The 22976-nt window shown below is 36.0% G+C and overlaps 2 protein-coding genes and 1 long non-coding RNA gene across 7 annotated transcripts in view; 2 read left to right on the top strand and 1 right to left on the bottom strand.

The window, feature by feature from the left end:
* LOC138404198 (uncharacterized) overlaps positions 1 to 22976 on the bottom strand; it is a 60517-nt gene that overhangs the window by 8902 nt on the left and 28639 nt on the right. The window lies entirely within an intron of this gene.
* LOC117994409 (cytoplasmic dynein 2 intermediate chain 1) lies at positions 812 to 22196 on the top strand. Of its 4 annotated transcripts, none has more exons than XM_034982315.2 (12): positions 812 to 1659; positions 12274 to 13138; positions 13815 to 14067; positions 14255 to 14432; positions 15049 to 15957; positions 16286 to 16430; positions 16527 to 16664; positions 17807 to 18290; positions 20469 to 20601; positions 21074 to 21185; positions 21643 to 21798; positions 22072 to 22196. In XM_034982315.2, exons 2-12 carry the CDS (start codon positions 12368 to 12370, stop codon positions 22168 to 22170), a joined length of 3378 nt encoding a protein of 1125 aa, XP_034838206.1. In that variant the 5' UTR covers positions 812 to 1659; positions 12274 to 12367; the 3' UTR covers positions 22171 to 22196. The 4 variants fall into 4 exon arrangements, 3 of the variants coding, with proteins under 3 accessions (XP_034838206.1, XP_069363539.1, XP_069363540.1); XM_069507438.1 differs by having other exon boundaries at positions 812 to 1079; XM_069507439.1 differs by having other exon boundaries at positions 832 to 897.
* The window catches only part of LOC117994088 (UDP-glucosyltransferase 2-like), a 63260-nt gene continuing 44187 nt past the window's right edge, over positions 3904 to 22976 (top strand). Inside the window, exon 1 of the mRNA XM_069507525.1 lies at positions 3904 to 8602. The gene's annotated coding sequence lies outside the window, so the exon portion shown is untranslated. The remainder of the gene's footprint in view (positions 8603 to 22976) is intronic.

Consider the following 22976-nt stretch of genomic DNA (forward strand, 5'->3'; position numbering starts at 1 on the left):
TACACATATGTGATATGACATACGAACACCAACGTTTCGTTTTTGCTAAAAGTTATTTCATGTTTTTTCTGTGATGTTTTACATAAAAATCAGGTAAAGACGAAGTTTAGTTTAGTTTAGCCAAAGAATTTCTAAGTACTACTTCGTGTTATGAGTTTAGCACCTTGTTTAGCACATAAATAATATCAAAGAATTTACAAAGATAAAGACTTGCTGCGTTTCGTCTTTCTCATTGTCTTCCTTCATAGGTTAGCTATTCAACAATAGATGGCGATGTAATTAAAATAATCGAATTTGGGCTAGAGATGGGCTAAAGTAATAATAATAATTGGCTAATAGAGATCAGCTATAGGTAGGTACTAAATCAATCAGAAAAAAATATGAGCCTCATCACCTCAAAACCTCGGAATAAATATCTGTGCTCATCACTATTATCACTATTATAGGTAAATAGAATAATCACAAGAATAATGGATGAATCGGATCCAACGTCCACTCTCAACTCAATCCAACCAAATCATGACATATGTGTTTGCCTTACGAGCCAATACAGCCCAACAATAGAGATAAATAAATTTTAATCAATTGAGACAATAATAAAAGTTTAAAAAATAAAGTAAGTAAAAATAACTAATCTAAGTCAAGGTGTTGCATAGATTCGTTTTATAAAGGTTAAAAATCTTTACAACCTTTTTAGTCTCGTTCGTAGGATTCATCACATATCATCTGGCAATACTTTAAGTTTCTTATCTATTATTTCAATAGGTTTCCATCCATTTCCGGCGATTTCTGAATTCCGATTTCCGGCTCACTGCCGGCTTCTTTCCGCAAAATGCGGCGAACTGCGAAGTCGAACGAGTCGAACAATCGAACGCCATTTTGATGTTTATGTTGTGTGTGAGTTTTGTTGATTGGGTTGTATTCATATTTTAAGGAATTTCTATCCTCATTCCTCTTAAAAGAGTTCTAGATTATTGTGGAATTGCTCTCAAAGTGTTTTTATGCTTGATTTTCGTTTTCACATTTTACCAGTGGTCCAAAAGTTAGTATTGAAGCGCCGGTCAATCCACGTGCTATTGGTACGTTTGTAATTATTTTGTAAACTAGTAAATCTGATTTGGTTTTGATGTTTAGTGAAAGTTCGATTAGATTTCCTCTTTTGAACGATCGCTGATGCTTCAGACGGTTCTTTCTAGTTCGAGAATGGGGGCATGCTGGGGCATATTAAAACATCGTAGCCTGCCCCACAAAGTTGTGATGTGTTTTTTTCATGTTGAAAAAGCTTCCAGAATTAAAATTGTTCATATTTTTACTCTGTAAGTACCTACAGCTTTTGAATTAAGCATAACTATGGAGTTTCTGGTCGGCTTTCTTCTCATTAAAATCATTTCGAACCAGCGCGCAGCGGTTGAGTTCAAGATGATCATCCAAAACTACTACCTATATCGTTATAGTACCAGTTAGGACCTAACTTAACTGGTACCTACTATAAATATATGGAACACCCTTCCATCCAGCATCAGTTTTTCCCTCCAATTATAATATGGGTTCCTTCAAGTCAAGAGTGAATAGGCATCTTCTAGGCAAGCGCGCTCCATCTTAGGCTGCATCATCACTTGCCACGTCTGATTGCAGCCAAGCGCTAGTCTAAATTACTGTGTAAGTATAATTTATAAAATACTCAATGCTTTTTTATAACAAAACATACCTACTGCAAAATATAAAGGGGTACCTAGGTTATGCCATCCCTTTAAGTTCCTCCTCAGATTGCATCGTCGAGATTGCTGTAATGGCCACCACTATGAAAAAAAGTAAATTACAGAAGTTTTGTTCACTAGAGTGTTTGAATTCTTGTTCGCTTTGTTTCCCAGAACCTAGGTGAATCAAAACCTAAAGTGCTGGGAATGTCAGAAATTATTGTCAAAAAAGAGCATAGAATTAAGTTGCAACAACTTTGATAAAGTGTTATTACAATTAAGTAATATACACAAAAAGTTTTTACAACTTGTTTTTGCAATGCGCCAACAGGTTTGCAGAAAAAATGAACATATCTCTCTCCACTGTAATTTCTTACTGTAAGATCTAGGGATGATAATTAAATTGCCATACCATAAAATGTTTTCAAAATGAAGATATTTTCTAAGGATTTGAATCCTTGATCGCTTTGTTGTTCGATTTTCAATCTTCGAGTAAAGTTCTGCAAATGGCAGTAATTAAATTATTGTCAAAAAACAGCATGAAATTAAGTTGCAACAACTTTGATAGTGTTATCAAAGTTTTTGTAATTGTAACTTGGTTTCACAAAAGTTGAACATGTCCACAGTGTAATTTGTCATGGTTGAAGGTTTCTTAGCTTCGCAGTTAACTTGATAGTTAGGGGTAAAAATAAAGATTTAGGGGTTGTGGTCTAACTACTTTAAACTGCCATAATTGCATATTAAATGTTTTCTGAATAAAAAGGGATCTTGTTCAGAAAAGGGGTTGTTTCATGATCGCTTCATTTCAGTTTTCTATTGTTGAGAAGTTCTGCAAATGTCAGAAATTATTGTCAAAGAAGTCTGTTAAAAAGAGCATAGAATTAAGGTGCAACAACTTTGATAAAGTGTTATTACAATTAAGTAATATACACAAAAAGTATTTGCAACTTGTTTTTGCAATGCCAACAAGTTTGCAGAAAAAATGAACATATCTCTCTCCACTGTAATTTCTTACTGTAAGATCTAGGGATGATAATTAAATTGCCATACCATAAAATGTTTTCAAAATGAAGATAAATTTTCTAAGGATTTGAAGCCTTGATCGCTTTGTTGTTCGATTTTCAATCTTCGAGTCAAATGTCTTCCAAATGTCAGTAAGTACATACTAATAATACACAAATATATATACCTATATACATATGTCTATAATATATACTACATAATTCTGTTTACATAGATAAATAATAGTTCTTCAAACGATTTGTAATGTAATCCATGGAATCTGTAAAATAATAGAAAAATTACAAAACAAAAATATGCAAATTACACATTAAAAATTAGGCAAATAAAACTCAAATCAGGCTTTCACGTGCATCGGAAGCATAAAGAATAGGATAAAAACAAAAAGTAATTCTTTTATAAAAAAAACGGTAGAAATTACAAAACAATAAAAGATTATGTAGGCAAATAAAAACCTGTGCTTTTGAATCCTCAAGTGACCACTTCAAGTGGAGCAATAATTTTGAGTTAGTTTAATTTAGTCAAATGAATCTAACAGTAAGAATGCTGTTATTTTACACATGTGTGTGGTTCAGTGAAGTGAATCAACTAAGAATAATGGAGGCATATGAATTTAAAGAAATAAAATTTTGTTGAGTACTACTCGAAAGAGAACAGGGTTTGCTTTTTCACGGCCCATTGTTTAACTGATCTTGACGAAATTTGGCATAGGCTCAGGAAAATCCATACTAATATCATAAATGCGACAGTGTGTCTGTCGCATTTACAATCTACTTAGCAAAATATGGCTATGGATCCTTTCCTTTAAATTACATGTATAATTGCAGTAGCTGATATTTAGTTCAAGTGATCCATATAATATAATTGTTACAATTATTTAAATAAAACAATGTGTCTAATTCCGTTGTACACAATCTCTAAACTCAAATGGCACCCCTAAATCTATTGCTATCCCTTTCATAATGTTGCTTACGGAAAAGGCTAGCACTATATTTAGACATGTTAATTTAGTTTAGTTTAGAGATTGTGTACAAAAGAATCGGCCTCAATGAATAGTTTTGTAAACAATTTAAAAATTGTAATTTTGAGCTAGTTTAATTGACTAAATTAAATTTATTGCTCCACTTCACTTGAGGATTCAAAAGCACAGGTTTTTATTTGCTTACGTAATCTTTTATTGTTTTGTAATTTTGTAAACCAACAAACAAACACTTTCGCATTTATATTATGGGTACTGATTTTTATGCAACTGTCCGGCAGATAACTGTATGTATAGTAGGTAAAGGACAGACAAAACAAAGATAAACTCTATGTATTGCAAACTTCTATATTATGATGAAACCCTTGTCTTCCCTTGTTTTTTGTTGTTGTTGAACGAATTGCTACTACCCTTATGTTGAAACACTGAGCGTAGGTATTTAGACTCCAAAAAATTTACTTGCCTTTCAGTCTCCATCGTGATGCAAAATAAGTACAACGAAGCTCACAATATAATAATGAACCGAATAAAATCCATCCACAACTGACAAGTCCGCGTCCAGTGTCCACAGATGGTTCACAAGGTTCACAGACTAGTAATGATTTTTTAGAAAAGAGATCAAAGATTAATTTACACATAGCACGTAATCATAACGAATAATAACTCTATAAAAAATTAGTTTTTAACTGTCTGTGTTATTTGTTACGCAACCATCCTCTACATTTTCAATTACATAATCTAATGGGCCTCCGTACCCATCGATATCGTCTACAAGACTGGGATTACCTCTTGAGAGATTTATAAAAATGAAGGCAGTCCTTAGGGATTAGGTCAAACATTGATTTTAGATCGTCCAGTTTTGCCTGGGGTATTTCTTTCCCATTAGGCCACAATAATGTAAGGCTTTTTTCATTTATCACCTGGGTTTTCCCTCTTACCTTCTTTTCTATGTTAAGTTCTTTATATTCTTCATCATTTACAGTTTTCATAAATATTGAATTTACAAAATTCTTCTTCAACAAAATTTCTTTTGTTTCAAGCCAGTTTGTTTTAGTTTTATCCATAAAAAAATTCCTGTTAACAATAGCCTTCTTTATAGATTTCGTGCTTAAAAAGTCCGTTTTCAGCATCCTGTATACTTCAAGCGGATGTTTTTTTTGCGCTTTTGATAACATTAATATACTGACATGACATGGCCAAAAAGAACATTCCATGTACACAACATAGTAAATATTTATTAAATATTAAAAATAGAAAGATGAATTAATACGTAGTTTTTAAGCTCTCTGAACTTGTCAGTTTTTATTTCAAAATAATAAGGAATACAAGATGAATTCCTCTACTACCGCCATACGCCATACTGTACCATAGATAAATCTTTATAAAATAGCGGACGTTCCTCACCATGCGTATTACTTATGTAGACACATTATTTGGATGACAAATGCTTTTATTGGGAACATTTTATTCATATCGAAACTGTCTTTATTGATATGTTTGCATTCAATAAATGAAAAAAAAAACCAATGTATTAAAAATACACCAATAGGTATTACATGAGTATTATATTTTGAGTCCATTCCCACATTCTGCAAAATAATACATAAAACGGAACGCGTTTTACCTGTTTGACAATGTGTCATAGTCTGTGTCAAACGTCAATGTTTATGGTAGGCTGTTTGATTGCATTGCCGACTCTTCATTGCGCTTGCGTTCGTACTTCGTTGTAGGTACACCTACTGTGTTTGTGTTTTTGCGATTATCTTCTAATATTTTTGACCCCTGCTTATCTCTACGGACTGATACCTTCTACCACTCGATTATCTTGCTTTTAACAATGGACTTTGATTCGCATTGCGTTTCGAATTTGTTTTGTGAAGATCATTATGGGGTGTATAAACTGCGGAGTACTCTTACACGTTTACGTTTAGTCTGTTGTAGACAAGTTCTGTGAGTTTTTTATTTATACCAATTTAATGTCTATAATCATGAATTTATAACACCAAAAGTCATTGGTGTACACTAAGTTACTAACGCCCATACAAAAGTTGGCCATGTCCTTTTAACTGTGTTTCTATTTTCGAGAAATCCGTGTCATTGGGTAGAAAGGTGTGTCCGGATTCTAAATATTTTAATGATATGGTCTTTAATGTTGGGTGACTGTCTAGTATAACTTTAATCATCAGCACTATTTTAATGTTGCGGTTTTGGCCTCTGCAACAATCACTCCACAGGGCGAGATGCGTTTTGTTAGGGCCCAGTTTATTTTTGGCATATGTTTCATGGAGGACCGAAGACCGGCTGGAGACTGCGACCCCTACCTTGTTTGTTCGAAACGAATTTAAATTAGATTCCGTTTAAACTAAAGCCGTCGAGAGTTTTTCAGGCTCAGGGCTTCCCGAAACTATGAACTATGAACGAAGCCAAAGGCCTATTGTACACATTCCTTTCTCAGTTATTACTTGTACATTGTCCCAGGGCAATTTCAATCCAGAACGATTCACGAGTTCGTGCTCGGGCAAGACTGACGTAGCCTCGTAAAGCACCTTTCCTTTCTTCGTGCGGAAAATCCCGTCCTACACGAACTGTACGAACCTCGCACAACGCATAGCCGTATCCGCTGGGAAAGTCGAACCCTCGTAGGCGTCGACATGTCCAGCGGCGGTAGTAGTCCAGCGGACATGCATAATTGAGTCCGCGTCTGCAGCCTGACAATGTGTATACGCCGTGGTCTTAAGCTCCTCCTCAAATTCACCCACGACATGCACACACAGCAGACTACTCACGGCCGCCGAGAACAAACCGAAATTATCGGTGCTACCCCATTGCCAAGTGATCAGAAAAATCTCCTATCAAAAGATAGCGGTTTTGCTCTCGGTAGTCTGATGGACATGTGTGCCACAATACAGTCTTGAGGGGATCAACATCCTCCGCAGAAGGCGGAAGTCCTAAATTATGTAACATCGCATAAAAAGCGCAGCGACGTCGCCCACCATTTTAACCAAGTTCAGGGAACCACATGTCGTCGCACTGTTGCTCTTCAAGATGTCCATTTAGAAATGCTGTTTTGACATCCATTTGGTCTATATAAGTCCTAATTTAGCTGCCAAAGATATCAGTAATCTCAATGAACTGTGCCTGACCACACACCGAAACTTGTTCAGCTAAAGTGGACCCGCGAAGTCGGTCCCCACGCCTTGGAAGGGCCTAGAAGCTCAAATCCTGTTTTTAGGAAGATCTCCCATCACCAGTTGAGTCGTAAATCTCTTTTATCTGTAGCACAATATGCATTTGAAAGTAATCTTTCTTACCGCTCTTCTGGCCAAAAGCGTTTAGACCTGCATGCAAATTTTTCAAATGCAAATCCGAAATTAAGAGATCATTAAAATGTCCCAATTTAGAAAACGGCAATGGATGTCTTGCTTCACGGAATAGGTACAGTTCTTGCAACTCACGAAGACGAGTGACCTTTGCTTCTGGTTACGTCGTATACAAAGGCATTATGTACGTGTGCATGCATGTCGGACCAATCAGACGCGAGCAAGCGCTCGCAAACGCACACATTTAGTGTTACTTTCTTATACCTATACGACTTAAACACAAGCATGAGCCACTCGCCTTCGTGAAATGCAAAAACTATACTGCAATGGGTGAACGACCTGGAACATCATGACTGCAGCGGGATTTCTGTCTTGCGCGATGTTGATGCCTCATATAATGTTCAGTTTTGTAGAGATTTCCTTTTTATGTTGTACTACTAAAAACTGAGTAAGGAAACCAGGGATAATTTTTCTGAAGGTCTAAAATATTGCATTTAAAAAAGTCTTGAAATGATTACAATTAATTATTATTATTATTTTCATGGCACCCATTGATGCATTGGCCTCATCTCTATATTGTTACTTCCTAGATCTGATTGCTTGATCTTTTTAGTAAGATTCCTGGTACACAACTTCTCTGTACAAGAGAAGGATAATCTAATGAGGAACGGTATCACACATATTAACACAATCAATGATGCCAGGCCTAGTAAAAACCAGATAATCCACCCACTAATTGAGGTGTAAATTCCAGAAAACGCAGATTCGATGCCTCCGGTCCTATGCTCTATTGGACTTGGGAGGTCATTCTTCTCATATTGATCATTTATTCTGACCGGCAATATGTGGTGATCATATATTGGATTTAGCTGATCTTCGATGATCAAATCTTCACTCTTCTGCTGGTCAAACTCCATGGCAGTTATCAACTTGTTCTTCCTAATAAATTGACCATTACCAATATCACATACGATGTCATTTGTCGGTGAACAGCTGCGCGATTGCGGGAGAATGACAGCTACAATGTCACGATCGCAATCATCTCTGATTGGTTGACGCTTGCTCACTATTGGCTACAATGCATTGTTGCAACGAGAATCGCACAAATTCAGCCAATCAGAACAATTGAGATTGTAATAATGATTGATGCAGGTTTTAGACCATCGCCCTACAGAGTCGTGACGGAATTTTAATCCGGATCGTCGTATTGTCAGTTGATCCTAGAATAGAGCTTTAAAATTTATTCAAAATAAAGCTGAATATAAAACGCCAGGTAAATGAGCGGCGCATACCTAAGTCTAAAGTAACACTCAACCAACCATAAGTTTATTACACAACCAAACACAACCAAAAGTTTACCACACACAACAAAACTCGACTTGTCACTTCAAAACTTCTGTCAAACTAGTTCATGTTTGGTGTTACCAGTTACTAATAAAAAATGTCCCAAAATATCGTTAAAAACATTAAAAAACCTATTTAGGCCATAAAAATGTGAAGATAACCACAGATAAAACGAGAATTTGTTAAAATTCAAAATAACTGCTTCATTGCATATTGTCACCTGCAAGGCACATAGTCACCTCGTTCGACGGTAGGCCTGTCAACCTTTCTTGTCCAATCGTCGAGCGCAAGTAAGTTTTTATTAATTTGAGCTTACTGAATGATCTTTTGCAGGAAGCTACAGTCACTGCTATTGTTAAAAAATCTTTATAGCGACTCCTACATTGGGAAACATCTCTTTTAAATTATGTAGTTCGACTATAGCTTTAAGAAGACCCAGACTTAAACTACGGTCCCCTTTATCAAAATATAGTCGATTCATCTTAACTGTTAATTCAGTCCAAAATTCAGTAGCATTAATTAATATCTGCTGAATATTTAATACTCAAATCAGCGGCATGTTTTTTTAGTTCTTCAGCTGGATAATTAGCAATCTGTTCTATTGTCAAGAAATTAAAAAGGTGGTGAATCTTGTGAAGTTTCTCGAATCGCAGTGTGAATTCAGTAATCATTTTATCAATTGTTTCATACATATTAATTTCTTGTGGTGTAATATCGTAGCCGGTGTCTGAGCTTTCTCTTAGGTCGTGCCTTTTTACTCGCTTTTTACGTTTTTTTTTGGAAAATCACATCAATTTCACATTCTTCTGTGTTATATTAAATAAAAGTGCAATGGAGTTAACTTTTAGAACATTTTATGAGAAGTTTTATTCAAATTAGCGTGACCGAAATGATATGCCAAGATACTCTTAACATACTCGTATAATATACGTCTATTATTATGTCTGGTAACATAATACCTTTTCTATGGTAACATACTCGTTCGACATTGTTCAGGCTGAAAAGGGCTCTAACCCAGAGCTAGAGCCAGTTAAAATCCACATTTGTTTGTCTTGACTACGCGTTGCTATGGCAACCATTTGAGTAAACTCAATCCATAAATGATGCAATGCAAGTGAAAACGTGTTTTTATTTAAGAATTACGAAATAATAATAAAAACGTAAGAGTTTTTTTTTTATTAAATAAAAGTGCAAAGGAGTTAACTTGTGAAACATTTCATGACAAGATTCATTCAAATTAGCGGGTGACCTAAATAATATGTCAAGGTACTTAACATAAATTATTCATTTTATGGTACTGCATCCAAAATCAATACGTATTTCACTGACTTCTAATAGTGCATAATAGTGATAATCAATAGAAATCGCTTGTTGCACTTGCACACTCGCTTATAGCCTGGCGACAAAACTATCGAAACTACACACTCGCTTCCCGCTGATCGCCAACTCGTTTATAGTTTCTAGTTCTACTCGTTTCTCGTTCATCGTCGGCGGTCGTACCACTGCCTTAAGGAGGAATGGAGGGAGGTAGGGCTTTTTTAAAAATTAGGCAGGTACTACTATTTTTGAGGCTTTTTGTCACATGACCATTTCTTTAGCTCTCAAATAAGTCTGTTGTCTGTTCGAACTTAACCGACTTATAGACTTAAATTAAACTATTTTTACCTAAATGTAACCAAATAAAACTCGTTTTTAGGGTTCCGTACCTCAAAAGGAAAAACGGAACCCTTATAGGATCACTTTATTGTCTGTCTGTCTGTCTGTCTGTCTGTCTGTCTGTCTGTCTGTCTGTCTGTCTGTCTGTCAAGAAACCTACAGGGTACTTCCCGTTGACCTAGAATCATGAAATTTGGCAGGAAGGTGGGTCTTATAGCTGACATTTGGTGAAAAATCTGAAAACCGTGAATTTAGGTTAGATCACACAAAAAAAATTAAATTATGGTCATGAACTAATAATAGGCTACTTGACAATTTTTTTAAGTTGGTCTTAAATGGTTAATGGGGCCGATTCTCTAGTACACAATCTCTAAACTAAACTAAATTAACAGGTCTAAATCTAGTGCTTTCCTTTTCCGCAAGCAACATTATGAAAGGGATAGCAATAGATTTAGACGTGATATTTTAGTTTAGTTTAGAGATTGTGTACAAAGGAATTAGCCACAATATTTGTCCTATTATATCAAAAAAATTAACACTATATTTTTTTGCACCCTAAAAACCGTAAAACTTTAATTTAAAAAAATATTTTTCTTAGACAGGTGAAAACACTGTCGGCCATGTTTGGCCGATAGATTATCTGTGCTCTGACGTCATGCATTTGTAAACAACAGTATAACCACCTGTGGTTACACTGGCCAAACATGGCCGACAGTGTTTTCACCTGTCTAAGAAAAATATTTTTTTAAATTAAAGTTTTACGGTTTTTAGGGTGCAAAAAAATATAGTGTTAATTTTTTTGATATAATAGGACAAATATTAACCATTTAAGACCAACTTAAAAAAATTGTCAAGTAGCCTATTAGTATTTTCAACTTTCGAAATGAGTGACTATATCAATTGGGGTATCATATGAAAGGTCTTACCCTGTACATTCTAAAACTGATTTTTATTTATTTTTATGCATCATAGTTTTTGAATTATCGTGCAAAATGTCGAAAAAATACGACTGTAGTACGGAACCCTCATTGCGCGAGCCTGACTCGCACTTGGCCGGTTTTTTTTTGTATTGGGTTATTTTAATGTCACATTCCTTTCATGTTTTTAATATCATCAATGAACCTAAAACTAAAAACTATAATAACTAAAATATATTATTAAAAGGAGTCCCTTTAGGCAACGTTCCGAAGATACTGGCAGCGTTCCCCCTTTGAATAGCTAGGCTAATTCTTTGTCCGAGGTAGCTGCCAGTTCCCCTGCAACCCTATGTCTAACTGCTAGTGTGGTAGCACGGAGTATGAATGAAACGGCTGCTCACATATTTACAAGATATAATTCAGGATAAACACAATTAATTTAAAACACAAACTGGTTGTCTCCGACCAGACGAAATCAAGAAAGCTGGAGCTCGGTGCTCGACAGTGATGTGTCGGTCTTGGTATCTGAGGAGCGAATGTGGCCCCTGGATTTCGCCCAGGGCCGCAGGATTTTCGAATCGCTCCGTATTCAAATTTCCGTTCTAAGTGGCAGCTGCGATGTGAAATGTCTTCTTTACAGCTGCCAGTCTTAGAAGAGGCCGCATGCCTCTACACTAGAATCACTTTTATTCAGAGCCTGACCCTTGCTCCCAGTTGGACCACTAGACACGGATCGAAGGACGGCTACAGCTTTTTCAAGCTCAAGCGCTCCCCTGACTCCACTCGTGCCGAACTTGCTAATTTTAGTTGGCAGTGTAGCCTTATTCTGGCCCAGCAAATCAGATAATGTTTTTCCATTTTCTGCCTTCACTGCAGCAATCTTTGCTATGTTGTCCTTTGTTACTTTTTTGCTTCAAGTAACATCAGAGCACAAAGTAGTGGGTACCAAGTAAATACCTCTGTGAAGTGTTCTGCGCCAGGCGTTGCAGCATAGTATAAAAGTCTGTCTCTATGAACATCTGGACCTAAGGAAATTGCTAGTGCACATTTTAGGGAAAAGTCAGTACCTTGCTGAGCTGCATATGCTGCGCAGAGCCCAGTAAGACGGTTCAAAGTGAATTCATTATCGTATATTTGAACTTCTTTTAAAAAAAAAACTCCACTTCCATCTGAAATTGGATATATTTCCTTAACAGCATTAATTAATTTTAAAAAGGGATCTTTTTTTTTCAATTTTACGCCTCCACACTTTTCTTTTTGAGTTTAATTTTGTCTGCTGTCAAATTAATCTCTGAAAAATATTGTTTTCACTAACAACATAATAATATATTAATTTTCAGGCAGCATCGTAAGGATAAATTTGAACTAGTAACTGTGTGACTGTAATTGAATTTTTGATAACAATATTAAGGTCGGGACAAAAAATAATTCAAAATGTCTATGAAAAAACTTGTAGAACAAAAGGTCAAAAGTGATATACCAAAGGATGATAATATAACAGCGAAAAAACCTGACGAAAAGCTTAAAAAGAGCATCTACAGTGTTTCAACGCCACGCAATTTCATACAAAAGTCTTCGGCCGCTGATATCTATGCCAGAAAGGGTAGTGTAAATAATGTCAAAGCTCCAAAGAAAACTTCGACACCTAATAAATTAAGTAATAATGAATCCCCAATGAAAGATTTGCTAAAATCGTCGCCTTCAACCGTCAGCCAAATAAGTACAAAAAGTCAGAGGCTAAATAAATCTATAAATGATTCAAGGACACGGACCTCCGCAAGGTATACTGAAAAACCTAATAATGCAATTGCATCTTCTAGAACTATAGGTGTTGCTAAAAAATTACCATTCACAAATGTAACTGTGAACTCCCCTACAGCTAAAAAGAAGCTAGATGTAGCTACGAGAGAAAATAAAAGAATGGATGAAATTCCAAAAGTCAAAAGTGATATTGTCGATAGAGATGACGTTAGTACCAAAGAAAAGAAAATAACAAAAGAGGTGGTCAAGAGAAAAGTAATAATCAATAACAAAGTTGTCTTACCGGAACGCAGACGCACTAAAACGAGAACTTTAGAAGACGAAGAAATTAAAATTCTGACACCTGATGTAGTTGATAACAACCTTGAGATGTTGAATTTTACTAAACAACTAACCGCGCAACCAAAAGCGTTTTACGTTGGATTGAATGAAGAAAATCCTAAGGTAAAATTTTGTTTTTCTAATAATATTGCGAGTATTTTCAAAAGTTTGTAAAGACTCTCAGGGTCAAAACAGATTATCTGCTGTCAGAGCGTCAAGTTTGACTTTCTCTATTCTGAATGTTGAATATCCAGCAAAGTAGTCGCTGACTCTCTGAATTAGTCGCATGTTTAGAGGTGTACCTGCAATCTGCTCACTGAAGCTTGTGGCGGTGATCCCGATCGAATCGAGTTCTATGCGCACTTTTTCCTTTTGTGGGCCGATTACTCCAAATTAACCCGTTCGTGTTGCTCTGGTTCCCTGAGGTAAGACCCGGAAATGCCGTTTCCCGATGACTGCCATAAGGATCTTCGTAGAGATTGTGTGAGTTTGCGTTTACTTATGTACAAGCTATTCACGTGTCGGTTTCGTGCACCTCGTCGTCAAAATGCTACGTTTATAGATGGTAATGCGCGATAATGAAAAAACCGTTTCTGTCAGAAACCGGTTATACCATACTGAGTGGGACGCTGTTCCGGAGGACATTGCGATTCAACTATGTATGTGCAAATATTTCGAAACCAAAATAAAAAGCAAAAAGTTCATAGTTTTGCCGTTAACAATATCAATTAGTATGAATTAATAACTAAGTATACATGTTACTTAACAATACAATATTTTATATTAAATAATTTTGCAGCTGAAACTAATACAAGACGAGAAACCAAAAGAAAGTGATGAAGAAGTTAGTTACGAAGATGATTTCGAAAGTTACGAATCTGATTTCGATTCGTATCAAAGTGATCATACAAGTAACGCTGAAGATGATCGTGACTGTCCAAGTAATGATGAGGATCATGATTGCCGAAGTAATGATTATAATGATTCGAATGATAGCAATTTACAAGAGAGTGACGAAATTCATTCAAAAGAGGAAAGGATGCTTGATTCTGGTTAGTAGTCATTAAATAAATAATGCTAGTGCCATTTTTAATATTAATATTCAAATAAATGTCGATGCTGCTAATGACGTCATCCAATTTTTATATTACGTCCAATGCAATCGATTGTAGTTCTGTGGTCATCAAAAATTTGTTTTTAAAAAAGAAATTAATTTTAAACTTGGTTTTTATTTGGCAGGCAATTTCGAACTACGCGATCCACGAACAGTGGGCAAATCTAAACCATTGGACTATATTCTGGAGAATTCTCAGGAAATCGACAAAAAGATTTCTTTGACTGATGAGGGTTTCCAAGAAATGTCCAGCTCTAGCGGTCTATCCAGCATGAAAACTGTACATATTGATATTCTGGACAGGTAAGCTGGTGTCAAATCAAGTCATTATTTTGTTAGGTCAGAATTGCCAACACACTATAACACATTCGTGGTGGTAACTTGTCGACACGCAATTTGTTATAGCACCTCTGGTAAAAGCTAATGCTCATTTAAGTCATAGTTTAATATTTGTGATTTCAACAAGTTCAAATACTTCCATGATAAATAGTCTTCCGTAATCCGTACCTTGTAATTTCTCGTTCTCTCTCTGCGTTATTCATCACAATTAAATAAATCAATATATATATATATATATATATATATATATATATATATATTCCTTAGATCTAGTTGGTTCACCTTTATTATTATACACATTATCCATTATTACCTTAAGCAAGATTACCTTACCACATTATTACCATCTTAATCTAGAGTAGGTGCGCTGGTAGTCCCCGGCGTCTGCTATTTGATACATCGGCCGAGGACTCCAGACGCCCCGCGCGTTGGCGCTTAATTTCCTAGATTTATTACACTTATTATTTATTGTTTTACACATTATACATTACTATCTTAATCTAGAGTAGGTGCGCTGGTAGTCCCCGGCGTCTGCTATTTGATACATCGCGCTAAATATATTAAGAATTGTTTTTTACAGACCACTATTCATAGATTTTACGAAATCAAAGGAGAATCGACGAAAGAAAAAAATATTTGAGAGGCTAAAACAACGAGCAGTGGATATACTCAATATGGTAACACTGCACGAAATGTCCTACGATTTATACGAGATGAAACCTATACCATATGATTTGTACATGGCAACATTTGGTAGATTTAATTGTACACAAACTGCTGTACAGACGTTTGATGATGGTATCACTGAAGAGATTCAAACTGATGAAATACTTGTTAAAGATAAATGGACGCAAAATCCTATAGAATTCTCTAATCATTATTTTAATAAGGAGGAAAATAGTATTAAAAAGAAAGACAGCTTGGATAATTTTGCATTTCTTACTAATAATGCTCAAGATGATACAAATATTATAATTGATGAAAATTACAAAAGTAATCCTTTAAGAATATATTTGGAACAAAAAGATGGAGTCGGTTCAAGCGAAATATTTCCATATGAGAACTACAAATCGAAACTTAAATACGGGGAATACGATGTGAAGAAACTAAGGAAATTTCTCAAAAAATTCGAAAGTAGAATAAGTAATGTATTGAGTATCAACTGTGGCTATACTATGACGAATTTAAATAAAACATCAAAGTTTCCTTTCAGTGACGAATATTTATTAATTACAACAAGAGATATAGATAACAAATTTTTGGAGAACTCTCAAATTATCGCTGCCATATTTTCTGAGACTACAACTAATTTGTTTATAACAGTACATAATAAATCTTTAAATGTGTTTAAAAAATGTGTTTTATGTCTATGGGATTTAAGTGTTGACATATTGAAGCCGTTGAAAGTACTAATTGCAACAGATAATGTCAAAATTGGATTATTTAGGGGAAGCACGGATGGTTTTATTGTTGGAGCGTTGTATGATGGGTAAGAGATATTTCCAACAATTTATTTTTTATTCATGGACTCTCATCTCATGTTGCTGTCTCCAATATGCTATACAAAACAAATACTTATTTTTCTTTATTTAGAACGATTATCTAGCGTTGGGTCCGTTAGAAGAGAGCTGGGTATAAAGTGAAGGCTATAGAAAAACTCAAAAACAGCAGAAACAGATAGAGATCTGTTTGCTCATGTCATTTATTAAAATAGTTTAACTGTTACAGAAATAAAGATTTTAATTGGTTGTAACGTGCAACTAATTAATATTTTTATTTCAATTTTTTTTAGAAACAAATTTTCTAAAATTTTCTAGAACCATTCTAGTTTGGGATCTCGCAGAAGAGCCTAATTGGTGTCACGATGTTGTTAACGAAGAAAATACTACTAAAATGGTACGAACCGAATCGAAAGTTAATTGTGAAACGGGGACTTATATTCTTGACGACCACAACTTAAAGGTAAAAAAAACTTTCCCTATTCATTATTATCAGTAAGATTCACTTGTTGCTTTTTTTTTAAACTAGAAAATTAATATCGATGCTTTTTGTGTGCAGCAATACATACTGCAAGCGTGTGCATATACAAGCAGCGGTCTGAATGTGTGCAACAACGAACAGGCAGACACCATCGTTGGTTTGGAATTTATGGGAGAGAATACAATCTGGGACTATGACCGCAATATACTTGCTCGGGTACTTGTTCAAATAATTTTTTCTCGCATTAATTATGGAGTGTGGTTGAATAAAAATCCGCTTTTATTTCAACACAGATTTTGCCATGCCTTCTTTATATCGGATTCGTTTCTTTGCTTTATTTTGGAATAACAGTTGAATGATGCGATGTCTCAGTTTCTTGATTAAAACACCTCGTGACCAGTTCAATTATTATTGCCAAATGATGTGATGTTATCATATTCGTAGCATAAGTTTGCTGTGAACGTGATATTATTCCGAGCAAGGACATCTATTGACTCGTTCAACAAACTATGGAGCTATGGAGCATGCCAGAAATTGGTATTGGTTTTCACCTGACATGCTTTCGTCGCGACCGAATGATAACGTGATATTATTCCGAGTTAATTCTATTGACTCGTTCAACAAACTATGGAGCTATGGAGCATGCCAGAAATTGGTATTGGTTTTCACCTGACATGCTTTCGTCGCGACCGAATGATAACGTGATATTATTCAGAGTTAATTCTATTGACTCGTTCAACAAACTATGGAGCTATGGAGCATGCCAGAAATTCGTATTGGTTTTCACCTGACATGCTTTCGTCGCGACCGAATGATAACGTGATATTATTCCGAGTTAATTCTATTGACTCGTTCAACAAACTATGGAGCTATGGAGCATGCCAGAAATTGGTATTGGTTTTCACCTGACATGCTTTCGTCGCGACCGAATGATAACGTGATATTATTCCGAGTTAATTCTATTGACTCGTTCAACAAACTATGGAGCTATGGAGCATGCCAGAAATTGATATTGGTTTTCACCTGACATGCTTTCGTCGCGACTACTTAACGTGTTTTAATTACATTCTAGATAACCCTTAGCATTGAGAAGTTTCACTTTATTCAGAATTCGATTCAGTTTCAGATACCTATATCGTTAGATGAAAAGAAGTAAATAATCATTAATTTTTCGATACTTTCTCTTGTATTTTGTTTCTTTTAATTTAAAAGTCGATGTGGAGATTTCCTTTATTTATCAAAGTTGTCGATGCGCACAGGACTTAAAAAAATTCCCTGTGAAAGGTAATTCCCTGCAAAAGGTGAAAAAGATTGCATTAAATGAATAAAACCCAAACTGTTTTTCTATTTTATTACAGTTATGTGCGCTTCAAAGCAGTGGAATTCTGACGATATGGTCGATAATACAAGAGAAAACGAAAAATTTAAAACACGATATAGGAAAGGCGTCGTGGTCCAAAATGAAACTGGAAAGAAATCAAACTATCAATTTACTGCAACACATAGACTTGCCGACTGATTTAGAAATGATAGATTTAACATTCAATTTAAATTCAGCCAAGAAACGGATGTCAAAGAAACGAAACGAGAGAAACAGAGGCAAAATTGCCCGCCCTAAGTCCGCCATTTTAAATGTCAAATGTCAAGATGACAGATCGAATGTTGCTAGTAAAAATATGGTAGAAAATAACAATACATGGGAGAACGGTTTTACATGCAACCATTTGAAAGTTATGAATTTGATTGGTGTTGAAAATTATTTGGTTGCCAAAAATGGCGGTGAAGTGTTGTGCTGCAGCAGGTTTGTCGGCAGCGTCAAAGTGAAAACATTCTGTGTTGCAAGTAAGTGTAGCTTAAGAACGAACTTTAGAGAATTTAGTAACCCCGACCCAAAAAGAGGAGTGTTTTAAGGTATACGTTTCCATCTTTTTGTGGCATCGTAGCTCCTAAACGGATGTACCGATTTGATTTAATTTTTTTTGTTCGAAAGGTGACTTGACATCGGCGCTCATTTCTCTGAAGGGAACTTGTTGCCTGTTCATGCATCTGATGATGAATTCTCCTAAAGTGTTATGCATATTTTGACTTTCTATTATATCCACTGCATACTGATTATCTGTAAAACACATTTTTTTATTCAAATAACTTTTAATAAAGCTATTATTACATTACATTATTATTTAATTCTTAAGATAGTAAATAATTAAAAGACATTGATTTATTATCAATTTTAGTAATTAAGCTAAGCTGATTCCTGGTTTTATATGTTAACAATAGAATAAATTGGGCGAATATAAAAAAGTTAATTTTTTCATTAACCTTTTTGTACAGCTTTCATAGTTCTAGTAAGGATAGGCACATGAAAACAATTTGTTAATGTAGCAAAAATTCTTAAGTCTTCAAACCGTACGTGGCATTGAGTTGTGGAAACATTCTTGGCAAAACAATTTAAAGTTACTTTTTAAAGGCCGTTGACTATCTCAACAACCCATCCAATAAGCGTGACTTTTCTTGATTCGTTAGCTTTCAATGTTGTGAGTTGTGTTCTCTACGATCGCGATGTGGCATATAAACCTCATACCTTAGCGCTGCGAGGTCTGGAACGACATCTCTAAATCCTCTGTCCAAAACAAAATATACATCACCTGTCCTGAACTGCCAATTATATGTTGCATTATTAATGCGTCTGATTTTTTAGCACTATGTGGACCAGTTAGTTACCTTGAATTCTTTGAATGCTTAAAACAATTTTTTTTCAAAACTAGATTAAAGCGTTTTTTATTTAAAAAAATCAGGGTAGTCCATTACGATTGCAGTAAGCTTTGACATCTCGACAAAAGCAGTTGTAAACCAGTCCTAAAAAATTTCTTGTTACCCTGGCTTTGATCGCCAACGTCTATCACAGTCCCAATAAAACTTCTTGGTACCCAAGCGTTTCGGTTTGATCACTAACGGCACTCTGCATATCACAGTTCCGAAAAACTTCCTAGTACCCAGAGGCTTTTCGTTTTGATCGCTAAAACTGTACTCGTATATCACAGTTCCGAAGAACTTCTTAGTACCCAGGCTTTTCGGTTTGATCGCTAACTGCACTTGTATATTATCACAGTTCCGAAGAACTTCTTAGTACCCAGGCTTTTCGGTTTGATCACTTACGGCACTCCGCATATCACAGTTCCGAAGAACTTCTTAGTACCCAGAGGCTTTTCGTTTTGATCGCTAAAACTGTACTCGTATATCACAGTTCCGAAGAACTTCTTAGTACCCAGGCTTTTCGGTTTGATCGCTAACTGCACTTGTATATTATCACAGTTTCGAAGAACTTCTTAGTACCCAGGCTTTTCGGTTTGATCACTTACGGCACTCCGCATATCACAGTTCCGAAAAACTTCCTAGTACCCAGGCTTTTCGATTTGATCACTTACGGCACTCCGCATATCACAGTTCCGAAAAACTTCCTAGTACCCAGGCTTTTCGATTTGATCGCTAAAACTGTACTCGTATATCACAGTTCCGAAGAACTTTTTAGTACCCAGGCTTTTCGGTTTGATCGCTAACTGTACCCGTATATCACAGTTCCGAAGAACTTCCTAGTACCCAGGCTTTTCGATTTGATCGCCAACTGCACCCGTATATCACAGTCCCAAAGAACTTGGTACCCAAGCTTTTCGGTTTGATCGCCAACGGCACCCCGTATATATCACAGTCCCAAAGAACTTCTTGTTACCCAAGCTTCACCGTGGAGCAAGGGAATTCTTTTTCTGCTTCTGGTTTGCTGCTGATCCATATGGTTGACTAAGAAGTTCAACTTGTCCCTGAAGACTTGTTAGTGCTGGTATAGTAGATACATTTCCGGAATGAGCTAAATTTTGACCCAGTGTCCTTGAATTTTTTGATGCTAGTGCCACAAAGTATCTGGTGTTTTTGATTGTTAAGGGTAAACTGCAGAGTTGTGACGGTTGCTATATCAAATCCCAGGTTACACGCACTATTTTTTTTAAATGATTAAATTAATTGTAGGTGCTGCGTCATCAGTGACGTGTATTGAGGCATCTCCGCATGGCCTGCCGTACTTTTTGGCGGCCACTGACTGCGGGACCGTAAACATGTGTTCGCTGCTTGACCACAGGGTTCTACTTACTTTGGACTGCAGGTATGCAGAAAATCGATTTCTATCTCGACCTATCGTGTACTATAGATTATAGATACATGAAGACGGGATTATCCGTCTTTTAAATATGAACTGCTGCCAAAGCATTAATTTTGCATCCAGATTTTTATTTTATTTGCTGGTCAATTTATTAACTGACTAGCTTTTTCCTGCAACTTAGTCTGAATTCTTATTTCGGTTCTTGAAGTCTCAAGTTTCTAGATATGTAAGTCAATCTCTTAAAATAAAGATTCTTTTTTTCATTTGCCCATTAAGAAGATGGACTTTTCATAGGTTATGTTTTTGTCGCTGGTACAAAATGTTCTCTTTACTTTTTTGTGGTTTCGTCAAATTCCACCTCTGTTTTTATTGTGGAACCAAAATGAATCATATTCAACCAGTATTCATCGTTATTTTCTAAAATCATAGTCACAATCAACACCTTGTTTTCTGAAATCTTATGATATGATTTCAGGAATGGTCCAACTGCAGTAGTAGAAAAATGTCAATCTGATCACAAGGGCAGATACTTGGGCAGCGTTACGGTCAAAAATCATGACGCAGACAATGTGACGACAGATTGTAAGGTAAGTCAGGGACCGTTCTTCGTCATCATTGTCAACCGATAGATGCCCACTGCTGGACATAGGTCTCTTATAGGAACTTCTACACGCCACGGTATTGCACTGGGGGTCTTCTAACGCTGCGCTTTCCGGTGTGAGGTCGCCATTCTAGCACCTTGGGACGCCACCGTCTATAGGTTTTTGGAACAGATACGGTTACTCTTTAATTTTCCGGTATAAAAATTAGCTGTCACTCTCCAGTTATTTAACTATACCGTAACGCAAATAATTACGTCGATTCGTTGCGACATCATTGAAGGACAAACCAATAACTTTAACTTAACGGTACTTTGATACGCTTACCTTGAATACCGGTAATTTGGTCTCTGAAGTTCCTTTTTGGAGGCAAATTTAGCTTTACCTTTCAAGCGATTATGAAATTGGACGTGGCCGGTTTTATTTTAACTAATTTTCCTTTCAGCTACCAGTAACAACCGTAACCTGGTTACATCCGAACCCGTTCTGCATCATGGCAACTTTGGACACCAGCGTAGTTGTATGGGAGCTGACCCATAGCGACATACGAGCCAAATGTAGAAGCGATGGAGTTGCTTGTGCGACTAACAATCGATCTTTGGTATGTTTATATCAAACCCTGTAAGAAACTACAAAATTGCAAAACTATTATTAGCTTTTCAGGCATAATAATAATTCCAAATATCTTTATTGTATTAAAAAATACTTACTAATTTGCAAAATTGATTGCATTAGCATGCTCTCACATACGACTTCACAATGGAGAGCGCTCTTAAAATAAATTATAATGGGTTGCACACGTCAGCCATTTTAGACTAGGTATAGAAATATTAGAAATGGCAGATCAGAAATGATGATTAATATCTCTTTACAGGCGCTGCTGAGCAAAGAAGGCGATGTCCAAGTGTTTAAACTAACTGACTCAAAGGATAACTGCTTAGAGTTGTTCCAAAAATATGTTGCACTTTTGTAGATAATAAATTATATTTATTACGGTTATATCTGTCTTGGCCTGGTCATTTTTTATACCTTTGGGAGGGGGGCTGCTACGCATTGGCGGAGAACCATCTAACAGGCGATCGTGCGTACTTTTACGTGCAAATATCACAAATGGTAGTAAAAGTCGACGGTGTTCGACACGTGCGTAGTGTCGCGCGTGAATCTGATACAACGGGTTACGTAAACATGATACGCAAGCAACGCAAGGCTTTACCTTGCGGTGTTACTTCTCATAACAAATTTTTATACCCATTATGTACTCATGTACATAGGTTGTTTGGAGAAATCTATGCATTCCTTTGTAATTCTATTTGCAAAGGAAATAATGAATGTAATAAAAAATGAGTCCTGCGATCCTACTTAAACAATTCAGTCGTTCGAAAAGCCAAGGAACAGCGACTGATTGGAGTTTGGAAACCCTACATTGAATTTACTCAAAAGCGATAAGCATGGTAAATGCTTGGTTGCCTACAATCCGTCGAAATTTTACTGTGTAGTGTGTAATATATTGGCTACCTGAACAGGAGCTAGGGAGCAGGAGCACTATCTTGATACAGTCAGCTTTTCTTCGTCGCCAAGTGATCGCATCTATACGTCATATCAATGAGATAATTTGCCATTTCATCCCTCAACTGCTTTTTTTATTTTCGGAATGAGATGTTGCGCTAATGCCATTAACGCTACATTGATGTGATGATATCAACCTTTCGTTGGATCTTTTAACAATGTGCAATAATAAATCTTTGCATTGGAGCCACGACAGTATCTTGAAAAAATTCG

The sequence above is a fragment of the Maniola hyperantus genome, chromosome 26 (assembly GCF_902806685.2).
Source record: "Maniola hyperantus chromosome 26, iAphHyp1.2, whole genome shotgun sequence".
Lineage (NCBI taxonomy): Eukaryota > Metazoa > Arthropoda > Insecta > Lepidoptera > Nymphalidae > Maniola > Maniola hyperantus.

Bases quoted from the DNA above. Each gene is read 5' to 3' on its own strand.
- LOC117994409 (XM_034982315.2), top strand. From the start codon at position 12,368: ATGTCTATGAAAAAACTTGTAGAACAAAAGGTCAAAAGTGATATACCA. The intron at 16,665-17,806 runs GTACTTGTTCAA...ATTTTATTACAG, and splicing joins ACCGCAATATACTTGCTCGG to TTATGTGCGCTTCAAAGCAG. The intron at 18,291-20,468 runs GTAAGTGTAGCT...AATTAATTGTAG, and splicing joins GAAAACATTCTGTGTTGCAA to GTGCTGCGTCATCAGTGACG.